At 50.9% G+C, this 19,590-nt stretch overlaps 1 protein-coding gene across 6 annotated transcripts in view; it reads right to left on the bottom strand.

Annotated features, from left to right (window-relative positions):
- CELF5 (CUGBP Elav-like family member 5) overlaps positions 1-19,590 on the bottom strand; it is a 50,373-nt gene that overhangs the window by 24,922 nt on the left and 5,861 nt on the right. For all 6 annotated transcript variants that reach the window (XM_043912023.1, XM_043912020.1, XM_043912021.1 and 3 more), the window contains exon 2: positions 6,980-7,062. In XM_043912023.1, the coding sequence (XP_043767958.1) occupies positions 6,980-7,062 (83 nt within the window). The remainder of the gene's footprint in view (positions 1-6,979; positions 7,063-19,590) is intronic.

Consider the following 19,590-nt stretch of genomic DNA (forward strand, 5'->3'; position numbering starts at 1 on the left):
AAAATAGGGTCCTTTATTATGTATATGAAAGATGGGGAAACTGATGCCACTTGGGGGAAGGACTGCAGGAAAATCCTTTGGTAGACAGGCTGGGGCCCCAAATATTCTCCTGAGTTTGCAAAGCTGTGTGTTTTGAAGGTGTGGGGGCCCAGAGAAAGCCCTGACTGGGTTATTTATGGGTGGTGCGGAGGGGGATGAAGCAGGTGAACCCCTATCTGGGCTGCATGGGCTAGCATTCCATGCTCTTCCTCTCCCACCCAAGCCCCTCTCCTGTTCTAGATTCTGCCATGGCGCCCTTTTGCCCTTGGGGTGGAGTGCCAACTCCTCATCCTGGCATCCGAGGCAACTTTGTTGCTCTGTCCCAACCATTTCTGCCCCTTTCTCCTCCCCCACCCTGAGGACAATGGACTGGAACACGCCCCTGTGCACCCCATCCTTGCCCAACAAGCCCCTTGGAATGTAACCTCCCCCCGAAGCCTTCCCCTCCATCCTCCCTGATTCAGTTGCTTTGCCCAGTCATTGCCTCGATGACAGCATCTCCCCCCACCTCAGCACACATTCTGTTCCTCTTTTGGAGGGGTTCCCAGGGTCAGGGCTGGGGTAAGGGGCTCTAAGACCTCCTCCTGAGAAAGACCCAGCATAGGGTCCACAAGTGGCAAACGAGATGAGACAAGACAAGACCTATAGTTTCCAGACTCCTGTCCCACAGGCAAGAGTGGGGCAGGCGTGCTGGGCAGAGTGCCCGGCATGGGAAGTAACCCAAGAGCTTGTGCCAGGCGTGTCTGAGCTGTCCCCGTTTCACGGGAGAACACGAGCTCGGGAAGAGACGTGACTGGCCAGAGTCCCACAGCTCGACTCTCCTGGGACCATGAGTTCATTCATTTGGCTGTGTATTTGCCAAGTGCATGCTCAGCCTCGGGCGTGTCCCAGCTCACAGGACCCTCAAAACACACCACAAACCCATTTTACAGATGAGGACACTGAGGCCTCGAAAGTCATATCCTGAGACACTTGGCACCTCAGGGGCCTCCTGCTCATTCCCAGGACTGGCTTAACTCTGAACTAAGTCATGAGATGTGGGGGTGGGTTCTGAAAAAGGACCACTTCAGATACCCCTGTGTACACAGAAGGGGGTTCAGGGAGGGGCCTGTTGTGGGAGGTTCACAGTCTGACAAACTCAAACTCATCCCTTTCCAGAATGCTCAGACGAGCAGCATGGCTACTGCCCGATCTGGCTCATCCCTCACTCCCAAGACCTTCACAAAGAAAGAGATAGTGTTGCCTCCAATGGCCACCCAACCCCTTGCCATCCTCGAGGTGGGAACTGGACCTGTTGCCTTTTGTCACTGGAGTGGGACTTTCTTCCATCCCCAGGATCCCCACCCTGGGTGTGACAGGCCAGCAGAGAATCCCTGTGACAATTGGAGGCATTGGCCCCGTGTGGATTCCAGGGTCCTGTGGTCCATTCTGGGTTCTATTCTGGGATTCTGTTATTCATTGTAGGATCTTATTCCAGAATGCTGAGATTTGATTAAACTGCATCCCCCAGGGACTCTGCTGTCACATTCGAGGTGGGAATTGGAAGGGGTGTGTGTCACTTGCTGCAGAAAACAGCACTGGCGGGAGGGGGGGCGTCGGCTGTGCCAAGGTGGGGGAAGATGCACTGAGCTGGCAAACCACTGGGACCACTCCCTCGTTAATCAAAAGATGAAGAGACAGAGGTGTCGATCTGTACTGTGTCCCCCAATGCACACACACACACAAACACACACACACACACAGGGATAGAAAAGCTGCTGGCTGTCTTTGTCTCTAACATGGCCCAGCCCAGGGTCCCTGTCTCCCGGGCAGTGCGCAGGCACATGCAGCAGGTGACCCTGCAGGGCAGGCTTTCTCCGGCAGCCAAGGCTCCATCCTCTGGCATTGACACCTGGGAGGAGGCTTAGACACCTGTGCTCAGACATGCTGACAGGCAAAGGGTTCTCCTGTCCAATAGTCCCCACGTCTTCTTGTGCGATTAGTGAGCAAGCCTCCAGCTCTCCTACTATAAGACTGGTTCCATTTCTGTGGGTGTTCTTGTGGAGGGAGGCTCACCCCCAAAATCAACCCCTTCTCTCATCAGATTTGGAAGACACACATATTCAGGGATCCCGAACTCCTGTGTATGAGACTGGCCCAAATGTGGCATGTGTCCACCCAGAGCAAAACACTGGCAAGGATCTCTGTGCCTTAACAGCAAAACTAGAAACAACTCACATGTCCACCAGCAGGAGGATGGATGAACAAATGGTGCATCCAGGCTGTGGAATACCACACAGCAGTGACAAGGCACAAAGCTACAAGGCATGATATTGAATCTCATCCTCATGGTAACAGAAGAAAAGGAAGGGATGATTGCCATAAAAGTCAGACCAGTGGCTCCTCCAATGAGAGGAGAGGGGCTTGGGCTTGGGAACATGGGTTGGGGTGGTTTCCGGGTGCACAGCGGTAACGGGGTGCTTGCTTTATAGTCAGTTGGGTTGCATGCACTTTTCACTAAATGTGCAGTATTTTTCAAATTTTAAGGAAAAAAATTTAAGCCAAGCCCCTCTGTTCCCAGGATCCAGCTCTGACCCTCCTCTTTATTTATCAAACATCTGCCCTCACCTCCAGGGAGCAGGGGGCAGCTTACAGGAAACTCAACCAGAGAAGCCACAGGTTCAAGGTCTGTGGAGGAGGGTGGGTGGAGCCATAGTGCTCACCCTGCTGGGTGACCTGGGACAAGTCCCCTCCTCTCTCACCACAGTCCCCGTGCCTGTCACATGGGGCCAGAGCAGACCCAGGGCCCTGCTGACATGGCAGCTGGATGAGGTGCCCCCAAAGTGCCGGGAGACAATGATAATACCAGGGAAACAGCCCTGAGAGGGGAAGAGGTGGCTTGAGGCCCCTAACCCCTTCTCAGCTGCGAGCTGGTGTCAAAGAGAGACAGACAACTCCCTAACCTAGACATATAATGACGTTGCACCATGCTCCTGGGTCTAGAACATTCCAGGTCTACACAGTCGAAGAGTCTAGAATATTCTAGATCTGCACTGTCTAACGTGGTGGCTGATCCCTGATCTAGAGCATTCTAGATTTTGCAGTGTTCAGGATGGTAGCCTCTAGCCACATGTAGCCAGTGGAAGTTTAAATTTACATCTAATAAAGTTAAATAATGTTAAAAATTCAGTCCCTGAGTCACACTAACCCCTTTTCAAAGGCTCCATAGCCAAACGGAGCAAGTGTCCACCCTACTGGACAGCGGAGATGGAACATCCAGTAAATTCTATTGGATGGTGATAGCCCAATATGGGGATGGGCAAACTACAGCCCTTTTCTGCACCTCACCCCAGCCAGTTTTTGTCAATAAAGTTTTATTGGCACTTAGCCACAGTCATTGTGATTGTTTTGTGCTTTCAACAGATGCAACAGAGGCTGTATGGCAGGCAAAGCTGAAAACATTTGTTCTCTGATCCTTTACAAAAACGTCTAAAAACTGACTCCATTCTTGGAAAAGCTCTGAGTAGGTTTACAACAACTTGAGCAAAGGAATCTACCTTTTCAGTAGTCAATTTTATAAAATGCAACTCCACATTGAGCATCTCTGATAACCACTAAGTGTTCTGGTTGAGAGGGATTGAGGGTGTGCAAGACACACACCAGATTTTCAAACACTTAAGATGAAATAAAAAGAATGTGAACTATCTCATTAGTAAGTTTTACGTGGGCCCTACTGACAGCCTCTTGATAGGATTTTTGAGACAGTGCATTAGAATGAAAGAAAGCATTAAAACTCATTTCACCTGTTTCTTTCTAACCTTTAAACGCTGCTCCTAGAAAAATCTAAATGCTGTATGTGGTATGCATTCTATATATTTCTCTTAGCACTGTTCTAGAACATTCACCAGCTCCTTATTCTCCTAAACAGGGTTCCTCAACCTCAGCACTGCTGACTTGGGCCTGGATCATTTTCTATTGTTGGGGGGGGGGTCTGTTCTGTGCACTGTAGGGTGTGGGACAGCAGCCCTGGCCTCTACCCGTGAGATGCCATGGTCATGATGACCACAAATGTCCTCAGACATTGCCCAGTGTCCCTGGGGGCAGTAAACTTCCATTTGGTTCTCGTGTGTTCCCACACTCAGCTTGTCAGGCACACTCCTGCCTCCATGCCTCAGTACGCTCTGTGCTCACACCACCCCCATCTGCCACCACCCTCCCCATCACTTAAGACTAGGCTCCAATGCTTCCCCCTCCAGAAAGCTGCCCTATTTGCCCTCCATGAGGTCATCACCACAGGTCACCTTGAGATGACTGTTCCCCGGTCACCCTTCCATCCAGCTATTCATTTTGTGGTCACCCCCTGCAGTGAAGTGAATGGCTGTCCTCCCCCAAAACGTGTCCAATACCTAACCCCTGCAATCTATGAGTGAGACCTTATTTGGAAATGATATCTTTATAGATGTAACTAAGTGACAGATCTATGCACAAGGTCATCCAGGACTGGACTGGTGTCCTCATAACAGAAAGGCGGTGGAGATGGCAGAGATGTAGACATGGAGGAGAAGGCCACCTGAAAACAGACGCAGGAATTGGAAGGATTACAGGCCAAGGATTGCCAGTGACCACGAGAAGCTGGGGTGGGGCAAGGGGAAGGGAGGAAAAACTGGTTCAAAGGGGATGCTGTGGGCAGTTTGAGCTCTGCTGGGTATGGGGTGCCTGAAGGAGTCACCAAGGGGTGTCTTCTGTACACAGAACTGATGAGAGAAGTGCAGCATCAGGCCTATTAAGCAGGTGCTTAATAAAAGGTTGCTGGCTGGCTAGCAGGATAGATATGAATGAAAGAACTGGATTGTGCTAGGAGAGTAAGCAGAGAGAGGACAAAGAGTCCTGAGCCTGGGACTTCCCTGATGGTCCAGTTGCTAAGACTCCATGCTCCAATGCAGGGGTCCAGGTTCTATCCCTGGTCAGAGAACTAGATCCCACAGGCTGCAACTAAAGATCCTGCATGTTGCAACTAAGACCCAGTGCAGCCAAATAAATAGATAAATACATAATTTAAAAAAAAAGATCCTGGCTTGCTCCTGGCTCACTCTCAGATCACATGCCCTGCGGGAAGCCAGTCGCCATGCTGTGAGGTCCCTCAAGTAGCAAGCACTGGGGAGATGCCCACAGAGAGGAGCTGAGGCCTCCAGCCAATAGCCATGCACTGGGCCAGATTTGCCAGCCACAGTCAGCTCTGGCTGATGACTCCACTGCAACCTCAGGAGAGACCAGAAGCCAGAACCATGCAGACAACTCATGCCCCTGTTCCTGACCCCTGGCAGCTGTGAGACAATGAATGCTGATTGTTTGAAGCCATTAAGTTAAGGAGTAATTTGTTAGTTATTTATTTTTCTGTTATTTATTTTTGTAAATAAAAATCTTGGCCATCCAGTGAGGCATGCAGGATCCTAGTTCCCCAACCAGGGACCAAACCTGTGCCCCCTGAAGTGGAAATGTGGAGTCTTAAGCACTGGACCGCCAGGGGAGTCCCTGAAGAGTAATTTGTGACACATCGGGAGATAACTAATAGAATCTACAGAACTCCACTGTGCCCCTGGGTGCTATGGACGGACCTGCCCTCCAGTTTCCTGTTGGTTTGGGGAGGTGTTGACAGCAGGTCCAAGTGAGGGAGAAGAGTGAATTCCAGATGGTGTTTTTTCACCTTTGCATATCCTGTCCCCTCTCCTAGCCTGTCCTTCCTCCTCACCTTTCAAGTCTCTTCCCAAATGCCACCTCCTCAGTGAAGCCCTCAGTGACCTCCTCAACACTCTTCCCCCTACCCCACCGCATTATACTCTTCTGGTGCTGAAGATCAGAGAGGTTGAGTCACTGGTTCATTGTCACATGGCAACAACAGGTGGAAACTAAACAAGGAGCCCACTGATGTGGCTGCCATAGCGTATGCTCTTGCTTCTGCCACTTCATCTTTCAAAGAGGGGCTCTTTGCTCTGCAAGGTAAGGTTGAGGCCACCCCCAAATATTTGGATGCTTGCTCAGAGTTGAGTCAAACTCATGCCACAGCTTCTTGTTCCTGGCAAGTGAACCCCAGATTGTCCACTCTCAGCTATGTGGCATCCATGCTCCCGGTAGGAATGGCAAGATGCCACCCTAGCATCCTCTGAAGCCCCTTGATACTGAAGGGTCCCTGAGATTTCTAGAGGGAAGGGCGACACCTCCTGCCCCCAAACTCATGGGGTGGGGTGCTACAGATTTCACTGGAGTCCTGGCTTGGCAGGCTGAGGGGGACCTTCCATCCTTTCCTGAGGGCAGGGACCTCCTGCCCACCCAAAGAGGACAGGGCTGACAGGAGAGAACCAGCAGGCCCAGAGCCTGGGCCAGCCTCGCCTGGGGAGGAAATATCACATAAGGAGCCATAGCTTTACTCGCTCCATAAGGACAAGAGGAAAGAAAATCCCCTCCCTTCTTATGGTGAGAGGTAGGTAGGGTCCAGTCTCCTCCCTGAGGCCCACAATGCCCTGAACATCTGCCTCCACCCCCTCCTTGCCCTCCCCTCCTCCCTCTCTCCCTCTCGCTCTCTCTGCTCCAGGAAAACGGCCCTCCTGGCTGTTTCTCCAACACACCAGGCACCATCCTGCCCCTGGACCTTTGCACCTGCTGTCCCTCTGCCTACTAATGCTTCCTCATCCTCCAGTGGCACTCTCATGTGAAGTCAGGTGCCCCCATGCAGTGTGCAACCTCCACAACCACCCTGACATGAAGTGTACAGCCTGGGATGCAGTTAACACACAAGAAATGCCCATCCGGGTGATGATTTCTGTGTCTCTGCTCCATTCGTCTCTTTCTGAGTTCAGAGGCAGATGAGCTTCACAGCTGATCCCAGGAAGGACCTTAGCCTTCCCCAAACTGACAGCATCCCCTCCATCTGCCCCTTCACTTCCCAGCAGCATCCAGCACTCACCCCGGGCAAGGTCTTCTGTTCGTGCAGGGCAGTCTGAGCTTTGATGGCAGAGTCCCTGGCACAGTAGGTGAGAAAGGCACAGCCTGGAGGGGAGAGAAATAGAGGTGTTAGGAGAAAAGGAGGCTGTGCATGCATGTTGGAACTTCACAGGAAGTTCCACTGTGAAGCACTCACAGGAGATCCATAGAGGAGTCAGATCCACAGAGACAGAAAGCAGATGGTGGGGGCCAGGGGCTGAGGAAGGGGATGCGGAGTCAGTGTTTAATGGGGACAGAGTTTCAGTTTGGGAAGATAAGAAATTTCTGGAGATGGATGGTGGAGATGTTTGCACAACAATGCAAGTGTACTTAAAGCCACTAATTTCTGCACTCAAAAATGGTTAAAATGGCAAACTTTCTGTTATGTGTATTCAACCACAATTTTAAAAACTTAGGAAATAAAAGAAGGAAAAGTGATTAAGGTGGTAAATTTAAATTATGTGTATTTCACTATAATTTTAAAAACAGAGACAAGGAGGCTGAAGCCCCCTTGGGCGTGGGGCAGTTAAGAGTAGCTCAGCTCTCCCCTCCCATCCCCACACTTCCCAAAGGGTGAGACGGGAAAGGCAGAGAGGCGAATCAGCTGTTAATTAAATCGGTGGCTGATGCTAAAAAGCGGGGTGAGGTGGGGGAAGGGGGAAGGGGCAGAGCTGCCGCCCCAGGGAGGAGGATGATGAAGGGCACTAGCAGCCCCAAGGAACCAGAAGAGGCCTCAACACTGGAGTGAGGAGCCCAGTGACTCTGCCACTAACCAACTCTGTGGCCTTGGATGGCCCGCTGCACCTGTGTGGGCGCCTCGGTTTTCCCCATCAGAACAGATGCTCCGAGGGTGCAGTGGAATGGACCAACCTAGATGCGGGGGCGGAGCTAGAGGGGTGAGGCGTGGCGCCAAATGGAAGGACCAATCAGGAGAGGCAAGGGGCGGGGCCGGCTCTAAAGTGGTCCAGAGCTGGGGTGTGATTGGAAGACGTCCTGAGGGTGCGAGGCATGAGAGCCATAGAGACAAGAAAGATTGAAAGACAGAGACGGAAGAGAACTGAGCAGAGGGAGGCGCCCAGAGAAAGGCCAATGAGATTAAAGATATTTTAAAATATTTTGCGGGGTGGGAGATGCAGGCAGATTATTTGGGATGGACACAGGGATCCAGGCCTCAGAGCTGGGTTTGCCTCTCTAACCCCTGGGGACTTCAGTTTCACGGACTGAAATGACACCATCGGTGGCTGCTCTCATGCTGTCGAGTCCTGGGTCCTCCACCCCCAGCTCCCTTCCCATGGTCTCTCAGCTTCCGCCGACGGGGACTCCCTGTGCAGAGCCCCTGGGAACAGCTCTGGGGGCATCACTTTCGCCCCAGGCTGGAGTTAATTAAAGCTGCGTCCTGCTGGGCTGCGCTCACTTCACCGGCTGCTCCCACCAGCTGGGCCTGGTGGTGGGGAGGAGTCTCTGACCCAGGCCTGAGAGGTGCCCTGGGGCCCTGGGGAAGGGGCACCAGGCAGAGCTGAGGACAGCTTCTAACACTCATTTTTTAAAAAACTGTGTTGGGAATGTAAAAATGGTGCAGCGGCTGTGGGGAACAGTTTGGCAGTTCCTCAAAAAAGTTAAACATAGAATTACCATATGATCCAGCAATTCCACTTCTGGGTATATATCCCCAAAGAATTGAAAGCAGGGACTCGAAAAGATATTTGCACACTTGTGCTCGTGGCAGCATTATTGAGGACAGCCAAAAGGTGGAAACAACCCAAATACCCATCAACAGATGAATGGATAACAAAACGCTGTCCATCTATACAAGGACCACAAAGAAAGGAGATTCTGACACCTGCTACAACATGAATGAACCCTGCAGACATGATGCTCAGTGAAATAAGCCAGACACAGAAGGACAAAAACAGTATGATTCCACTCAAACGAGATCCTAGAGGAGTCAGATCCATAGAGAGAAGGAAGTAGATGGTGGGGCCAGGGGCTGGGGGAGGGGATGGGAAGTCAGTGTTTCATGAGGACAGAGTTTCAGTTTGGGAAGATGAGAAAGTTCTGGATGGTGGGGATGGTTGTACAACAATATGAATGTGCTCAGTACCACTGAGCTGTGGACTTAGAAATGGTCAAGATGGCAGATTTTGGTATGCATATGTCACCAGAATAAAAATTTGTAATGGGAGATATTACAAACACACCCTCTTTATATATTGTGTGTGCTTATCCTTTTTTGGTTATATTTAATGCCCATATCTTCTCCCAACACATGTCTTCCTGCTTTTTTTCTTTTTCTTTTTTTTTTGGAGTTTCTATTTTCTGAATTGAATCTCCAGGGTCTTCAAGGAATGCAGAGGCACTAAGAAAACAGCCATAATGCCTGAGAGACATTAGGCATGGCCGGAAAGAAATTGGGAGGTGTAAAAGAGAGGCAAAACCCTTTCTCCTTGGGTCTTTTCTTGCCTGTGAAGCCCTATAGCACACTTGCCTGTGAAGCCCTATAGCACACTTGCCTGTGAAGCCCTATAGCACACTCAGAAGACAGAGTGTGCTGGCTCTAGGAGGGTAGGTATAACCCCTGAACAACCTTCTGCCAGCCTGTGGGTCTGTCTGGAAGGCTTGCAGCCAGATAGAGGGAAAAAAACAGCAACCAAAAAAAGAAAAAGAAAAGAAAAACACGCGAGCTGCTGTCCCTGGTACTGAAATGTCTCCTTGTTTTCTTGGCCCTATCTCTTTCCAGCCTCTTAGCTTCTTTTTCTAACTGGTGAAAATGTGTCATATTTACCCATTTCTTGATAAACAGAGCCCTGACTTTCAGTTTCTATTAGGGCTGAATTGTTTCCCTTCTCCATCAACTCAACTCATTCTCCTAATCTCCAGGACCCCAGAACGTGATCTTATTTCATTGCAGATATAGTAGTTAAGGTGAGGTCATACTGGAAGTAGGATGGACCCTAATCCAATAGGACTGGTGCCCTTATAAAGGGGGAAAACTTTGATCCAGAGACAGGCACACAGGGAGAATGGCATGTGAGAATGAAGGCAGAAATCCGGATGATATATTGACAAGCCAAAGAACAGCAAGGATTTCCAGCACCACTGGAAGCTCGGAGATTTGGATCAGATACCCAGTCACAGCCTCAGAAGGAGCTGGCCCTGCCAACAACACCTTGATCTCAGACTTCTGGCCTCTAGGACTGTGAGAAAATACATTTCTGTTTTTTAAGCACATTATTTCGGCAGCCCTAACAATACAGTTCCCAATGAATACAGACCTCTGATGATGTTAATAAAGCTCCTTAGATTTTTTTCTTTATTATTATTATTTGCCACACTGCACAGCATGTGGGATCCTGGTTCCCTGACCAAAGATAAAACTCAGGCCCCTTACATTGGAAGCGTGGGGTTTTAACCACTGGGCCACCAGGAAAGTCCCTAAATCTCCCTAGTTTTTAATGCTAATAAGCTTATTCTCAATATTGATTCATTTAATCCTCACAACAACCCCACAAAGGAGCTGTTAGCATCGTCCTTGTTCTGCAGATGAGGGGTTGCAGTACCAAGAGGAGAAGTGACTTGCTCAGGGTCACAGAGTGAACATCAGAGGCACTGTGAACTGTGTGCTAACCACTTGGATACAACTACCTGGAATTTGCATCTTTTCCAAAAATTTTTCCTAGGGCCTATGGGAAGGACCACAGGCCCTTGCCTTCCTTGCCCTGAAAGGAATCTTAAAATAGTCTCACCTTTCTGAGATAATCTGGGGCTGGACCCAATAGTGAAGAGGCCATGGAGCACATTTCAGTTGGGGGTTGGGGGTCTGGTTTGCTGTGTCCTAGTCCTAGAGCGACCCTCCCAGGGAACTCTCAGCCCAGCCAATGCCCACACTGAGTGAGCCTCTTCTCAGAGATTCCAGCTCTGGTTACCCTCACCCCACACACCAGACTTGTCCACGATAAAAGTGTGTATGTTAGTCTCTCAGTCATGTCCGACTCTTTTGTGACCCCGTGGACTGTAGACCACCAGGCTCCCCTGTCCATGAGATTTCCCAGACAAGAATACTGGAGTGGGTTGCCATTTCCTTCTCCAGGGGATCTTCCTCACCCAGGGATAGAGCCGGGGTCTCCTGCATTGTAGACAGATTCTTTACCATCTGAGCCACTAGGGAAGCCCCATGATAAGAGCAGGGCCAGGAATTCAGCAAAACACACCCCAAGCCCCATGCTGGCCAAGTCCTGGGGTCTGTAGAGGTGGGGAGAGTCAAGAAGGCAGCCCCACCTCCAAGAACCAATTGCCCAAAAGGCTCAACCCTATGATTTCCTCCACACCCACCCCTATTTTCAAAGTCTGGACAAAGGTTGACCTCTTGACAACATGGAGCAGGGACTAATGGGGGGGGGGGTATCTTTGGGAAACAAGAGAATTTCTCAATGTATGAAAGGTGTCTACCAACTGATCCATCTCATCATGTTGCTCTTTGTAGGGAGGGAGCTCCCTGTCACTGGGATTAAGCAAGCAGCAGATCCCCAGAGAGGAAATTTCTTTGCTGGGAAATCCTGAGGATCCCTCCTCTCACCAAGATCCTCTGTTCTCTGCTCCAAGATCAGAGCTTTTGGGATTTCACGAATCAAAGTTGTAACATGATAGTAATAATTGAAGTCCAGTGAGCGCCAAGCATCTTACAGGGACATCACTCATATGAACCCTTTGAACACTCAGCCTAGCCCCAAAGAATTGATACCATTGTATCTATCTTTCTCCTCATTTTAAGATGAGGAAACTGAAACACCAGACACATTGAGTTGTCTGCCCAAAGTCACACAGAGGTGGGATTTTAACCTTTGAAGTTTAACCCCAGTCCTAACCCTTCTGCACCACAATATCCCCCATTATTATAAGATAATGATAATAGTAGCAGTAAACAGCCAATTCACTGAGGCCTTAGGGCGGTCGCTGTCCTGGGTACTTTACTTCACACCCCTCTTTTCTCTGCAGGAATCCTGTGGGGGGTGGATGTGATGCACAGTATGGAGGAATTGAGGCTCAGGGAGGTAAAGTGACTTGCTTATAATTGCACAGCAGGTAAGGGGTGGGGATGGAATTTGAAGCCAGGAATATCTGATGCCGTGGGCTCCCCTCCCATCCACTGCACCTCTAGGGTTTTGGTCCCTGGAGTACAGAGTGGCAGAGGCACCCAATTCCACCACCATCTTAAAACTCACTTCAAACCTTTCATACTTCAAGACAAAGGTGGGCTTAAGTGTTTCCATGTAAAGACCCTTGTGGGCCATGAACAATCTAGACACCAATTGTTTGATGCATGAATAAACTGAATCATTAATGATACAGGCTTCCTAAAAGTGGAGACCCAGGGTGACCCCACAGAGCCTTCGATGGTGGGGAGAAGAATGTCCACCTTATAGATGAGGAGACTGAAGTTCCCAGTGGCCCAGGTCATCCACAGAAATGACAGGGCTGGGACTTAAGCCCATATCTGCATGACCCATGACAAACGGCTCTTCCCCCAGCCCACAGGGATGCTCCTCTCTCCAGCCCTGGAGATGCTCCTCTCTGAGAAAGGGAGCAGAAGTGGCCATGGTCCCTCCACGGCAACAGGTCTCTATTCAGCTGGGGCTCTGGGGACAACACTTTGACTGATGGGTGATGCTAAGGCTCCCAGGCTGGGTAGAGACAGAGATGGACACACCTCCCTGTGTGTCATCAGCCTGGGAGACAGAGTGAGGGATACAGGGCTGGGGGAATCCCAGAAGATGAGGAGCATCTTCAGGCACTCAATAGTGATCCCCCTAGAAAAGATACATCCACTCCAGGAACCTGTGAATGGGACCTGATCTGGAAAAAGGGTCTTTGCAGATGTAATCAAGGATCTTGACATGAGGTCATTTTGGACAACCAAGTAGACTCCAATCCAATGCCAAGCATCTTTATTCAAGACAGAAGAGGAGAGACAGATGGAAGGACAGGGGAAGACAAAAGCAGAGACTGGACAGATGCAGACACAAGCCAAGGGAAGCATGGAGCCTCCAGAAGCTGGAAGAGGCCAGAGGGACCCTTCCTGAGCCTCCAGAGGGAGCAAAGCTTTGATCTCAGACTTCTGCCTTTTAGGGCTGAGAATCTGTGGTCATTTGTAATGGCCACCCCAGCAAACCAGTACAGATGGGAACCCGGGAGGAGAAGCAGTTTGGAAGGAAGATGCGGAACCCAGTTTGGGCCCTGCTGAATCTGAGGGTTTGCAGGTCTTTATGGAAAGGACCCTCCAGGACTGACTAAAAAACCCCCCAAGTGGCCCAGGAAGGTGTACCAGCTGTGTACATGGAGCCAAGCTCTGTGCTGAAGCCCCTCCCCTATGATCCCTGGAGCTTCACACTACTTGTATCCTCATGTTACAGGTGAGCAAACCCGTGCCCAGAGATGCTGAGCCACTTTCTTGATGTCACACAGCGAGTCGGAAACACCCCCTGCTACTAAAGGCAAACTGGGGGTGGCTAAAGGGCTTCTGAGTCCCAGAAAATTCCACAGCACTGGAGATGATTTAGGTCTTGGGAGCTTAATACACTGATCTAATGAACTAAAAAACAATTGTTTTAAAGATGAAAACAGGGAATTCCCTGGAAGTCCAGTGGCTAAGACTGTGCTCTCGCTGTGGAGGGCCTGGGTTCAAACCCTAGTCAGGGAACTAAGATTCCACAAGCCATGCAGTGTGACCAAGAAACACACAAAACAAAACCCCGCCAAGAAAACACAAAATAAACTCAAAAAATAAATAAAAGGAAAAACAATCCTTTTCCTTTTTACTACTCATAGCTCTCATGTTCAGGCATAAGTCTGGGATTTTTGTCACTTCCCAGGGAGCTTGACAGGTCTAGGGACTGATCCCGATGGACACTGGTGCTGTCCCTGTCTGCACCCACCCTGGATACACCCCACACCTGGCCTCTCGCTGACCTGCCTTTGAATTTGCCATTTCCTTGGCCCACACACCCTCACCCTCATCTTTATCTGGCTCATTTCTCCTCAACCTGCAGGTCCCAGCTGAGTCACTCTTCCTCCAGGAAATCTCCCCATCCCTGGCTGATGCCGGGGCAGGAGGGTTGGCGACTGAGAGTGTCCATGTCACCGATGTGTCCCCAGTGCTCAGCGTTGGGCCCAATACACAGCTCATGCCCAGTAAGAATTTGGCCACTGTACATGGTCTCCATCCTTGTCCAGCCCCACCTGGACCGCTCATTTCTCCTTCCCCTATGGTCCCCGGCTCCGCCCTCGTCCCCACATTCTGTCCTCCCCAGAGAAGCCACGAGAGGGCGCCTGTGAGCGCCTGAGTCAGGCCCCGCTCCTCCTTCGCCCACAGCCCTCCAGGGTTCCCACCTCCCTGGGGTAAAAGACCAAGTCCTTCCACAAGGCCCTGCACAACTAGCTCCTTCCTCTCCCTGCCCTCCCCTCCTTCCTCTCTCCCCCTCGCTCACTCTGCTCCAGACACACAGGCCTCCTGACTGTTCCTCCACACACCAGGAACGGTCCTGCCCCAGGGTCTTTGCACGAGCTGTTCTGGGATGTATTTTCCCTCTGATCTCTGCACGGTTTACTCTGTTACTTACTTAAGGTCTTGGCTCAAATGTCACCTCCCCCAGTGAAACCTCCTTGGAGCATTCCATTTCAAATGACAGTCCTCAAACATGCCCCCCCACCCGCCCCGTTCTATATTTTCCAGTGCCCTTAGAACCATCTCAAATGTCACACTTTTTTCTCTTGTTTCTCCCCTACTGAAATGTCACTCCAAGAGGATTGGGGGGGGGGGTGTTCAGTTTTGAGTCCCTAGTACCTAAATAGTGTCAGGCACACGGTAGGTGCTCAGTAAATACTGACTGCAAAATGAATGATTTTGCTTCCAAGATGACCTGCTAATATCAAGACCACCTTGTGGGCAACGACCCCATTTGATTTGTCTTCCTGCCTCCCCTCCCCCACCATGCCCAGCATGGGGTCAGTCCCAAGCACCAATCATGCGCCAGGTGTGCTGGGAAAACAGAGGCAGGAAAGATCTGTTTCTCTCTGATCACCAACATCTCCCCTCCCCAGCCATAACCAACTGTGCGAACCCCTCATCTCAAACCCTTTTGATCCCACCCCCTCACCACACACTGGCACCCCTGATTCTAGTTCTTTAAATTCAGCTCTAATCTGGTGATTAAAGGTGGGATCCAATCCTGCCCAATGCCTTACTGCTGTGTGCTCTAGGGTCAGCCACTTAACCTCACTGAGCCTTCACTTTCTCATCCATAAAATCACAACATCATCCATTTAGCACTATAGGCTACACTCTCTTCTGCTGTGGGGCCACCTCTCCACCACCCCTGCCCCTGGCCGCCCTCTCCACCTCCTCCTCCATCCTCTCATCCTGAAGCTGTCCTCCACTTCACTGGGAACAGAGGGGCTGATAGACCCCACCCCCCTGTTCACTGCCCCTCCCTCCACTTATGAACTCACTGGCTCCTGTCTGGGAGGGCAAGACCTAGGACCCAGGCCTCATGCTTCATCAGGCACGCTGTTCTAGCCCGACCTCCTGTCTCCCTGGCTGCTGCTCCTAGCCTCTGTTGCTGCCTCTTCCTCTGTCTCCACATTACAAACAGGGCTTCTCAGGGTTCATCTGCACCTATGACCTTCGGCCTGTGCCCATGTCAACTCCTCCCACGGATATAGTCACCATTGCTGCACCAATGGTTACTCCATCAGGGCACCCACCCATCCATCCACCCATTCACCTGTCTATCCATCCATTCACTTATCCACCTGTCCATCCACCTATCCACCTGTCCATCCACCCATTCACCTATCCGTCCAACCATTCATCTGTCTATCCACCCACCAACCATCTGCCTGTACATCCAGGTATCCATCTGCCTGTCCATCCAGGTATCCACCTGTCCATCCACCATTCACTGGTCCATCCACCTATCCACCTCATCCACCCATCCATCCATCCATCTGTCCATCCTTATCTATCCATCCATTCACCCATCCATCTATCTGTTCATTTATCATCCATTCATGTATCCATCCATCATTCACTCATTTACCCATTCATCCATCCACCCACATGTCAAGCTATCTCTCCATCCACCCATACATCCGTGCATCCACACATCCACCTGCTGAGTTTCAGGCACTCACTGTTCTGGGCACTGGAGACATAGCAGTGAACTCAAAAGGCAAAAATACCTCATCTTAATAGGGCTTCTAGTCTACTGGGAGGAGAGAAACACAAATAAAATAAATAAGCTCTACATTACATCAGAAGCTTTCATTTTCACAGAGGAAAAAAAAAAAAAGGATTCAGGGAAGAGGGATGTGGAGTGTTGGAGAGTGACTGAGATTATAAATCAGGTCCGCAGGGTGACTTCACTGAGAAGGTGGGGTTTGCAGAGGACGAGGGAGGAAGTGTGGTCCAGACAGCAGCCACAGCCTGTGCAAAGGCCCTGGGGCAGGACCATTCCTGGTGTACTGAAGGAACAGCAAGGAGCTTGTGTGTCTGGAGCAGAGTGAGAGAGGGAAAGAGAGGGAGGAGGGGAGGGGCAGGTTATAAAGGGCTTTGTGGGCTATGGGGAGGACTTGGGGTTTTACCCCCAGGCAGGTGGGAGCCCTGGAGGACTGTGAGCAGAGGAGGGGTGGGGCCTGACTCAGGTGCTCACAGGGAGCTTCAGCTTGCTGGGAGAAGTTCAGACTGTGGCGGGTGAGGGTGGGAGCTGGGAGACCAGGGGAGAGGAGACTAAGCTAGTCCAGCGGGTGATGATGGGGCAGACAGAGAAGTGGGGAGACATGAGTGGACTGGAGAGGTTTAGAAGGCAGAGCCATCAGGAGGGAGGGATAGGGGAGCAGAGGTGTGAGACAGGGAGAGTCAGGGTGACTCCAAGGTCCTGTTCTGACACACTGCAGGCTTGTCTCCATGACACTGCTCAGGCCAGAAAGTTAGTGTGATCCTAGATCAGGGTCCCCCTCGGCACTGCGGACATCCAGGCTGGGTCATCCTGTGGGGGGGTGCTGTCCTGGGCACTGTGGGGATGGAGCAGCACCCCTGGCCCCATCCACAGCCAGGAGCCCCCTCAGTCATGACCCCCACAGATATCCCCAGACGGTGCCCAGTGTTCCCTGGTTAAGGATCGCCCTGGGTGAGGCCCACTTCACCAGGTCCCTCCCTATTGGATCCCACCAAGAGATGACGATTTGACTTTTTAAATCACTACACATCACCACTCTTAGGACTGCTCAGCGTCCTGTCCACTTTCTCACAGCACATTGCAGCCCTGCCTAACCATATGGGGTAGCTCTAGATGACGACAAATCCCTTCCAGCACAGACACTGCTGTGATGAACTTGTTGTGTGTCCTTGGGGAGGTGCTCTCCCCTCTCTGAGCCTGCACTTCCCACATATATCACGTTGCTCTGGAGACCCCTAGCTGGGGTGAGAATGACTCCTCAGGTCCCTCCTCCTAGCAGAGAGTCGGGGACAAGGATGTGATGAGTGCCCTCTTCTCACCTCTCAGGTGTGGGGAACTCCACCCCCAAAGGCTGCTGGGGAAAGCGAGAGGACTGGTGAGGGAGCTCACACAATCTACCCTCAGGGCACCTCCAGGCAACTTGCCACCTTTCAGAAGCCCCTCAGAGGAGCTGAGCTCAACTGTGGTGGCAGAAATGTCCAGCCACGTTCTGGGACTCTTTGTCCCTTAGTTTCCCCACGTTGAAAATGGAGGACCCACTTTCCCCAGATTCAGAGCTCCCTAAGGGACCCTGACCTTTCCCTATCCACAGCCCTCCAGGGCTCCCGCCAACCTACCTGTAAAAGCTCAAAGTCCCCTCCCTGCCCTCCCCTCCTCCCTCTCTCCTGCTGGCTCACTCTGATCCAACCCCGTTCTCCCAACACTGCAAACTCATTCTGACCTCAGGACCTTTGCACACGCCATGTCCACTTCCTGGAATGCCTTTCTCTTGGCTTTAGAACAACAGCTTTCTCATCTGCCATGCAAGGCTCATCCCAGATGTTGCTTCCTGACATCTTTGGTCACCCGCAGTAAGTTGTCACCCTTCAAGACACATCCTTCTTTACTTCCTCCATAGCAACTTGCTCCTACCCAAGTCTTACCTGTTTGCTCATTTAGTGTCAATCCCTCTTTTCCCCCAGACTGATTTGTGTCCTCCCAAACCAGGCACAATGCCTGGCACACCCCAGAGACTGGACAGACAGCTGTTAACTGTCTGGCTACCAGACCATTTATTAACACCGATGATGTGCAAGATGCTATTGACAGGGATTGCATTAACCATGTCATTATTTGTGTTCTACAAATTAATGCTAATTCTTACAACTACTCTGTAAGAGAACTCTTGATACTTCTTCTCTTTTACAAGGATGCTAAGGCTCAGGAAAGATAAGGCAGTTTGTCCAAGATCAAACAGAAATGAAAAGTAGAGTCAGGAATAGAAACAAAGCCTCTTGGGCTGCAAAGCTGATGGTCATTCCCATTCACCTGCTGGGGAGGAAGGTAGTAAATGTTGAGGAGGTATCCACCAATCCATCCACTCACCCATGCCTCCACCCATCTACTCACGCATTCCTCCATCCATTCACCCATCTCCATGCATCCATCCATTTCTCCATCCTCCCACCCATCCATCCACTCACCTAGTCCATTCCTCTATGCTTCTATTCCTCCATCATCTGTCTACCCAACCATCTTTCCATCTATCTATCCATCCATCCATTCCTCCATCCATCTATTCATCCACCCATTCATCCACCTAGATATCTATCAATCCATTCAGCCTTTCATCCACCTACCCACTCTCGCATCCAGCAATCCAATTATCCACCCACCAAGTCATCACCATCCATCCATTCATGCCTGCAGCCATCTACATATCATCTGTTGGCCAGGCTACCCCCCACCACACCCAAGCACCCCCTCACCCTCTCATCCTCTCCTTCCCTTAGGCCTTCGTTCATCCACATGCTCTACTTCAAAATGGTGAACAGGACACAGTCCCTATCCTTGCAGAACTTACACGTCAGTGATGATCACCATGGCCCCAGATCAACAGGACTATTGCTAGGTAAATGTCTTCCAAACCTAGCAGCCCCTTCCTCTGGCTCTGGTCACCTTCAATCCAAGGAGAATGAGCAACCCTGGATGGCTTTCACCTTGAGTCTACATCTCCACAATCACATCTCTTTCTCTACTTCCCTTATTTCTCTTCCAAGGTGGGTCAAGTCTCAGGCTGGGAGGTGTGACACCTGACTATTTGCTGTGTGACTTGGGTGTGGGTGTCGCCTGTCTCTGAGCCCCAATTCCCTGTCTATCCATGTCGGGGGGGGGGGGCGGGACCTGGTTCTCTAAGAACCACTGTGACCTAAGCATGTGTCTGTTTATTTGTGTCCCTTTCATTCCACACTGTGAGCCTCACCCCAAGGGGAAGCTTCTGTTGTATCCACCCAGGTGTGTGAGAAGTGTGCATATCACAGATAAGGCTGGGAGGCTGGAAAGAGGCTGATGGGAGCAATGACAGTTAACAGGACATGAAGCTCTC

The sequence above is a fragment of the Cervus elaphus genome, chromosome 9, assembly GCF_910594005.1.
Source record: "Cervus elaphus chromosome 9, mCerEla1.1, whole genome shotgun sequence".
Lineage (NCBI taxonomy): Eukaryota > Metazoa > Chordata > Mammalia > Artiodactyla > Cervidae > Cervus > Cervus elaphus.